We start from the raw sequence: 8,374 nt of genomic DNA, 5'->3' as shown, positions 1-8,374 counted from the left end.
GGTATACACGCGAGGCGTATACACCTAAACTAGTATATATATATATATATATATATAGTTAACCTAATTTTCACTTTTATTTTATTTAAAAAATAACAATGATGATGTGAGTTTAAATGAAGAAATAATGATTCAAATAGCCAAACTTTGGATTGAGTATAATTGATGCTCATAATTCTTAAACATAAAAGCCACCAGATCACAACAAAAGTGCATAGGCTTGCGACAAGAAGAAAGGAATTTATTATAGACAAAAACATATAAGAAACAGCAAAATGGATTTTATCGAGGCCCTGATATAAGATATCAAAAATCCAAGTCAAAATTGCCACCTTGAAATCTGATAAACGAGTCTAGGAAATTTGCAAGGAAAAAACCACGTCACAAAGGTGACTTTGAGCAACTTTGGCAAACTCCAATAATCAGGAGCTATTAATGTCAAGAAACAATGATCTAAATAAACAAAAAAAACAGCTAATGACAATTCGCTGATGAATCTGAAAAAATCGGAGCTCATAGGAAATAGATCTTTCCATCGCGTGCACATACGCTATTATCTCAATATCCTCAATAACCGACAGCATATCTTGTTTGGTTATCCCCGTATAGCCTTGATTGCTTCACCATTTCAGCTCATTCAGAAGCATGTCTTTCCTTCCAATACTGCTTAAATCTGAAAATTATATGGAAACAATTTCCAAACATTTTACTCAAGTCACCTTTGAAAAACTTAGCCTATAGATCAGTAAGAGAAAAAAACAAATGAAACTACCTGTTGATAGGAAAAGAATAGACTAAAACTTTGTGTTACTGACCTCTTCTTCTGAAGCAAATCTAATTCCATCATATTCACTGCATTAGCATAAGTTCCAACCTGCAACAATAAGTTAATTCTTATTTGTCTTTTATTTGGAGAGCGAAGGGATAACTAGTTTGGCTTCGCTAGAACTTCAAAAGACATTTTCCATGTAAAAGTAAAATATTATTTTAGCAATAAAACCCTTACACCGCACAAATAAGAAGATAATACAGGGAATGGAAAGGCTTCTTTCGCCTTGGGGGCTGGGTTGGCCCGGAGAAAATTGGCATTAATCGGGCTGGTATCTTTTTTAATGAATCTGTTGATCTTAAATATCAAGCATTTACTAAAACTTCAGTGATAATGATGACGGACTGTTTTCACCTTGCAGAAGTGTGTCGCACTCTCAACAACTGAAGCAGACTACTGAAGCTGGCAAGGAGATAGTATGGCTTAAACGGTTTCTTCAAGAACTCGGACTACATCAGAAGGAGTACATTATCTATTGTGACAGTCAAAGTGCAATAGACTTAAGCAAAAACACCATGTATCACGCAAGAACAAAACATATCAATGTGAGATATCACTGGATTCGAGAAAAGATAGAAGACGAATCTATGCTGGTCAATAAAATCCCTACAAGTGAGAATCCTTCGGATATGCTGACCAAGGTGGTACCAAAAGACAAGTTCAAATTGTGCAAAGAACTTGTCAGCATGAGCTTTCTCTGAGAAGACGAGAATACCTCCTTCAGGTACAAGGGACTGGAGAGGGAGATTTGTGGGGTCCAGCCTATAAATGTAAACATCGAAAATTCTCTCTTTGGTTTGCTTTCTTCAAAACTTTGCAGAGAAAGGATATCAAATGAGATTTGTGGTTGACAATTGCAATATTTTTATGTCATCAGTGACATATGCATACTCCTTTTCCGTTCAGCTCTTTCAAAAACAAACCAACAAAAAGAGTGAAAAAAAATAGAGCGAGGCATCACAAAAAGTTTAGTTTGTGAGGAAAAATAGAGGGTGTGAGCTATATTGTAGTGAGGTGGAAAAATTAAAAGAGAGATTTTTTTTGAGTGTGTAGTGGTTTTCGGAGTATTTTACTCAGACTACAAGTGTAAAATTCCTTACTATAGTGATATTTGTTGCTCCTCTCTGCCCATGTTTTTTTTTTCCCTTATTGGGTTTCCACGTAAAAATCTTGGTGTCATTATCGCTCTTGTTGTTCTTGTTGATTAACCGTATTATTGTTGTCATATATATTATTGTTTATTACCGCAATATTATTATCGTGGCGGGGTTTATCCCCAACAAATTCTACATCATATCTGTTGATATTTACACAGGAGGGATGATTTTTATACATCAAATTGAACTTCACAATGACCACATACCAGAACCTTGACTTGGTTTAAACCATAAACTTCAAGTGGTATTTGCATTCAATAAATTTGTTATTTGGTTATTTTATTTTTTTTTATTTTTTTTATTTTTTTTATTTTTTGCTTTTTCTACTTGTTAGATAGGAGAGAAAGTTATATGATGAATCCAAAGATTACGAGATCCCAGAGTTCATTATAAACGAAATGAAATGTCACATATGTGTAGAGTTGGAGGAGAAGAGTTAAAGAAGAAATGTTTTCAGCATGATCTTTAGAATTAAGAAAAGATGCTACTGCATAATATATGCTCTCAAAGTAACTGAAAGAAATAAGATTATGCAATAGCGCTTACCTCTCTGCAAACTGGACATTTTGACACATCACTTGCAGCTTTAATACCTTGGAAAATCATCACAGAAGCTGCAGTGCAAGCACAAGATTTGCAGAAAGGATGTCCACAGCCTAAAGCGTATGGATTGAAGACCGTATCCTAGAAATCATGAATAAGTGAGTTATTAATAAACTGTCGAGGAAAAGGATTCCATATCATTGTTTTAACCAAACAAAAGGTGTGCTTACCAAGCAGATTGGACAAGTCAGATCATACTCTAATTTCACAGAATCTGGAAATATCAAAGTCATAATTGACCCTGTATCACTGAGATTGCAAGAAAATTGGCTGAAAATCTCAGTAGACGTCCCACCATTCGATTCATTGAAATTCAAATACAAAGCCCCTAGTTTTATCAACCATGGTGATTGTAGAATTTCAAGGTGCTCAGCACGCATCTTTGACTTAAAGTTCCTTCCATTCACAGAGCAATGAACCTACATAAAGATGTCCCCATTTAGAAAGAGTACAACATTAAACTTCTGCTTAAGAAAAATGCAGTCATTCGCTTACTTTATCATATTTCTTAAGAATCTTTTGCATAGCAATAACATTCATCATGGCATATTCAATTAATATTTGGCACTTCTGCATCATGGCCAGCTGATCATTCTTGAAGCATTGACACAACGTTACCAGGTATCTTTGTATTCCTGGAGCAGAATGAAGTTGGAGAAGTCTTCTCACTCTAGAACTGAAGCAACAAGCTATATCAGAAGCCTCCTTTTTCAATTCAGAGAAGAAGTTCTGGTCACACACTAGAAGAATTTAATAGTGCATAGTTAAAGGCGGTCACAAAGGAGAATCAAATGAAGAATGTCAAATATAAAGGGCATCCAAAAATTGAAGTATATGGATCCCGCAAAACCAGCGAACTGAGAAAAGATTACCCATCTAAAATGCTATTTTAAGTTATAAATGAAAATGAGAGAAAAGAACATGCAGACTCAGGTTGAGAAAAAACAAAGAAATATTTTTGGTTCCATAATACTCATTAGCTGCAGCATCCTCTTCTAGATATAGCAACAGAGCGGTTACTCTTACAAGCATCCCCATTGAAAATGGACAATATCATCTGGTAGCAGGTATGATGTGTAATTGATATTGTAAAAGAAATGAAAATACAGGCAACATATATAGATGAACTGCTGTATTGCTAGAGCTCTTTCAGAAAAAAATGCTTTCTTGAGTTTGACTTCAATTCCTAAAGATTCATTTGCTCAGCCTTAAGAGGAAGCTTTTAGGGTATTCAAATTGACTTAGTTTTACCTAATGGGACACTTGCTGAAAATTCTGTAGTGTGGCCACGTATTCATTTTCGAAAAGATACGAATATTATCACAATATTTGCACAAGTTTATTTAATAGCATCCAATAAAATAACCAGAATGTTTCCAAATGCATTTCAAGGAAATGCAGTGACTAGTTCTGAAGACGCTTTCTAGAAGCCCTCACTCTCCAGGTCTATGTAATGGAATCAACAATTGCATAGTAGTTCACTGTTGCGATGCTCATATATTCAGTCTTTGGAACCGATCAAAGCCCATGTTTGAAAAACATCATGACATGAAGACACGATAGTATTCATAAAGATGCTCCAATCATAAGAAGGAGAATTAGATGGCTATGTCTACGAAATTGCAAACTGGAAGTAATAATCCTGTTCCCAGCATCCTACAGTCCCCTCTTTGGTCCACCTGAGCAATCTGCAGCTACATACACCATCAACATATGCAATAAAAGAGGCAGAGATGTATAGAATTAGAACCTAGGCTTTCCATTAGTCATCATGAGATAGATATTAGCAATCATTCTGCATCGATTACCCCTTCTTCTACCAGTCACCTTATCCCAAAAGCTTTCTTTAATTCCTCTCACAAGCATTTTCGAAGTCCATTTTGAAAACAACAGTTGTTTCAAAGTCCATTTTGAAAATAACAGTTGATTAAACCTTACTCCTAAAATTATCCACCAACTCATTATCAACCATGACACATCAAGTGTCTGCCTACATAACACAAAAATCTGTCTGAATCCAAAGTTGATAGGTGAAAAGACACATTGTTACATAACACAAAAATCTGTCTGAATCCAAGGTTGATAGGTGAAAAGACACATTGTTCGTGCTGAATTGAGTTATCTCTGAACAAGCCAGATCAGAGTAGAGTTGATATGTCATTCCCAGCACTCACTCAGATAGTCTTTTAGGTGGCTTGGCAATAAACCCAAAAATCTCAAGAAAAGCCGCGACGAAATCAGCAGAAGTGAAGCACCATATCTCCATATATACCCAAAAAGGCACATTTGGTCAAGCAGGTAGCAGTTATCCTCAAACATAGAGCTCCACATTGGTTTACTCATGAATAGACTTCAAATGAAGTATTATTATATTTGGACACTCTGCATTTTAATTAGTTGATGTTCTTCGTTAACTAATGTATAGCATATGAATATGATTTTCCTTCTGCTCTTTCTCCAGAGGGGTCAATCAAAAAATTACCTTACAAAGAGCTACTAGCCAAAATCTTCAATAGGCAAAGTTAGGCAAGCTTTGATGGAGCATGAGTTGCAACATCTTCTTTTCCTCAAATTAAAAGTGACTCTCATTTCCTTTCAGCTATTTAGCGGTCTCGGATGTTTTATTTTTTTTTAAATCTATGTAATATCGTGTTTCCCCCATTTCCTTTCTCCTCTTGATAATTATACATAACCTCATAAAAAATAAATACTGCCCTTGTTTACACTTTCTCAAAAAAAAAGAAAATGATCAAAGGTGTCTCCTACAAAAATCTCCCTTGAATTTGTACCAAGTAAAGATTCCAGCTTCAATTTTGAAATAACTCATATAGCAAGTGTTGGAATGAAGGAGCTGTTACAACACAGGAGAAAGGTTAAGCTAACTCGAGACATTCTAGGTTTAAGGTAACCGGTTCATGGCTACAAAATTATAATCAAAATATATGTGGTTAGCCATCTTTTGACATAATTGTATGAAACCTTCTGCTAGTTACATTAACTCATGACAATTTGCTTCCATTTTTATTTATTTATTCACCATCTTTCGGATCCCGTTTGTGGGAATGTTGCTGTATTTGCTTATTCACCTCTAGGATTCATCTGGTGTTAAAGGAAACTTCAGGCATGTTTTTCCTCCGGGGAAGGTATTAGCGAAAAACGAATTAAGGCACAATATAATGTGATCATTTAATTTTTGGCTGGCCACAAAGTTTTAGCATAAGTTGAACGCTATAGTTCAATAAGGATATACACTAACAGATTAACATATTTATATATGAAAATTCATATGATTAACATATATATACATATTCATTCTTCTTTATAGGTGTTTTCGGGATAAAAAGGGAATAGAATAAACCAAAATAAGAGCAACAATAAAAAGAAGGATACAGAAATTGGAGGTGTAAATAATGAAAATAATTTGGTAAGGAGGGGAAAGAAAAAGGTACATTGACAAGATTCAAGCTGGCATGTTGGAGAAGTTTGATGATCATCGTGTCGTTGTCCATTAGAATCGGATTCCTTCAAAGCGGCGGCCTTACAAGCCCGGCAACTTTTGAGAACCTTCTTTAGCCTTTTGTATTCGACATGAGGACAAAATTTGTCAGAACCTTCTTCCGCCTGTCGATACTCCAAAAATATTTCTCCAAACTTCATGATTAATTAATTAAATTAATTAAATTCCAAATCTCATCTACAAACCCAACCCAATTATAATTCAAAACATTCCACACGAATCCAAGGTCGTGCAGAAAATAATCTTTTTGTTGTAAATAATGGGTGGATTATTTATATCTGAGATTTTTTTATTTATTTATTTTTTTTTGCGTCAAATGTTAGCGTGTAGCCACTGCTCATGCGTTTTAGGTTTTTACTAGTATACGTATGCATGTGATGTGCGGTTAGTATTTAAAAGATTTCATTATAGGAAATTATAATATTATTTTCTTGATCAAATTAAAATAATTACTTAAATTATTCCTATAATTTCAATCTTCTTTACACAATATATTCAATGAAAAAAGAAGTTCAGGAATTTAAAAGTAACCATACGATTATTGAATAGCTTTTGATGAAATAAAAACATCATCTAGCTTTTGATGAAATAAAAATATCATCTCCAATTCGTTTGTGAAACAAAATAATGTAACTTTAATTTTCTATTGTCACTACTTTCTTTTTTCAACTTCTGTTACCTATTTAAACAAAAATAAACAATTAATTTGATTTAATACTCAATAAATATAAAAAGTAAGAAGATCCTACTGTAAATTCAAAAATGGTGATCATTTTAATTTTACTTCAATCTATGCCAATACGCAAAGCTTCATTTAAAAGAATTGTGGCCAAACCGAATGCTGCAATGTTTAGTTTAAAATTATACTCTTAATTTTTTTCTCAAGGATATCCTATATAAAAAAAGTTTCTCCAAACATTCATTTACAGACCTCTATTTAAAGTACGAAACACTCCAAACATTCATTTACAGACCTCTATTTAAGTGGAAACATATTCTTTTATTGTAGAGGTCAATTTTTGTTAGGGTTTTTGATTGATTTTGTGGTATATTTAAGTTTTATTTTTTTAGAAGGAAAATAAAAGTTACCATAATCATTTTTATTTATGTAATTCTTTTTCATATTTGGCTAGAGGTAGAGGTATGGACTGCGTACATCTTACCCCCAGACCCCACTAGGTGGGAATACACTGGGTTTGTTGTTGTTGTTGTTGTTTTTCATATTTGGCTAACCTCTTTCTTGGAGGAAAAGTTTTGGACATCTATAAATAGAAAACTCTTTCTCATACCATAATATAATAGCATACACAATGTAATCTTTAAAGTCCTATAAATAGAAAACCCCTTTTCATACCATAATATAATAGCATACATAATGTAGTCTTTAAAGTGTCTTTGTTTAGGGAAAGATTTTTTCTCTCTAATAGTTTTATGTTTTCCTTTATATTAGATTTTTATATGTAGGTCAATTGGTCAAACTATATAATAATCATGTTTTTAGTATGTTTTTCTTTTCGTCTGATTTATCGTCTCAATAGTTTACAACTAATAGCTTCCGCATGACGCCTCTTTTTTTGTATCCATACCAAGTCACCAACACGTAAATGTTCTTCAATATGTTCTTTCAGCTATAATTGAAACCGTTAAAAGTTACATATTTTCCGTAATGATTTAGTTGCTAAATTATGTGGCTCTTATAAATGAACTAGAGGTGCATGTGCAGGGCCAACACTATAAATATTTTTTATCATTAAAATTTGATATTGATGAGATACAAACATAAATGTACATTGATTTAATTACATATTATTAATTCTGATATATAAATGACTTATAATAATTAATTAGGGGTAATATAGTAAAAAATATTATTAATTCTAATGCATAAATGACTTATAATAATTAATTAGGGGTAATATAGTAAATCACGGAGCAATTAGGGATAATATAGGCAGACATGTCAACTATTTTTTAATTAAATATTATTAATTTTTTAATACATAAATGACTTATAACAATTAATTAGGGATAATATAGTAAAATCACGGTTAAAGAAGCTGAAACAAATGTCATAAATATTTATTTTTGAAATTAAATATTATTAATTCTAATATATAAATGACTTATAGTAATTAAATAAGGGTAATATAGTAAAAAACTATTATTAATTTTAATATATAAATGACTTATAATAATTAATTAGGGGTAATATAGTAAATCACAAAGCAATTAGGGGTAATATAGGCAGACATGTCATCTATTTTTTAA

The 8,374-nt window shown here is 32.7% G+C and overlaps 1 protein-coding gene across 3 annotated transcripts; it reads right to left on the bottom strand.

Moving 5' to 3' along the window:
- Positions 1-220: 220 nt before the first annotated feature.
- On the bottom strand, positions 221-6,434 carry LOC107853739 (probable E3 ubiquitin-protein ligase BAH1-like). 3 transcript variants are annotated; one of them, XM_047399045.1, is made up of 6 exons: positions 6,039-6,434; positions 3,085-3,329; positions 2,760-3,008; positions 2,533-2,670; positions 816-874; positions 221-673 (listed from the first exon to the last, which is right to left on the bottom strand). In XM_047399045.1, the coding sequence occupies exons 1-6, from the start codon at positions 6,244-6,246 to the stop codon at positions 634-636; spliced, it is 939 nt and encodes a 312-aa protein (XP_047255001.1). In that variant the 5' UTR covers positions 6,247-6,434; the 3' UTR covers positions 221-633. The 3 variants fall into 3 exon arrangements, with proteins under 3 accessions (XP_047255001.1, XP_047255003.1, XP_047255002.1); XM_047399047.1 differs by having other exon boundaries at positions 3,085-3,318; positions 6,039-6,403; XM_047399046.1 differs by lacking the exon at positions 6,039-6,434 and adding an exon at positions 4,340-6,016 and having other exon boundaries at positions 3,085-3,265.
- Between the last annotated feature and the right edge of the window lie 1,940 nt (positions 6,435-8,374).

This window comes from Capsicum annuum, chromosome 11 (genome assembly GCF_002878395.1).
Source record: "Capsicum annuum cultivar UCD-10X-F1 chromosome 11, UCD10Xv1.1, whole genome shotgun sequence".
Classification (NCBI taxonomy): Eukaryota; Viridiplantae; Streptophyta; class Magnoliopsida; order Solanales; family Solanaceae; genus Capsicum; species Capsicum annuum.
The sequence above is the reverse complement of the archived record's forward strand: the minus strand, read 5'-3'. Positions and strand labels throughout refer to the sequence as shown.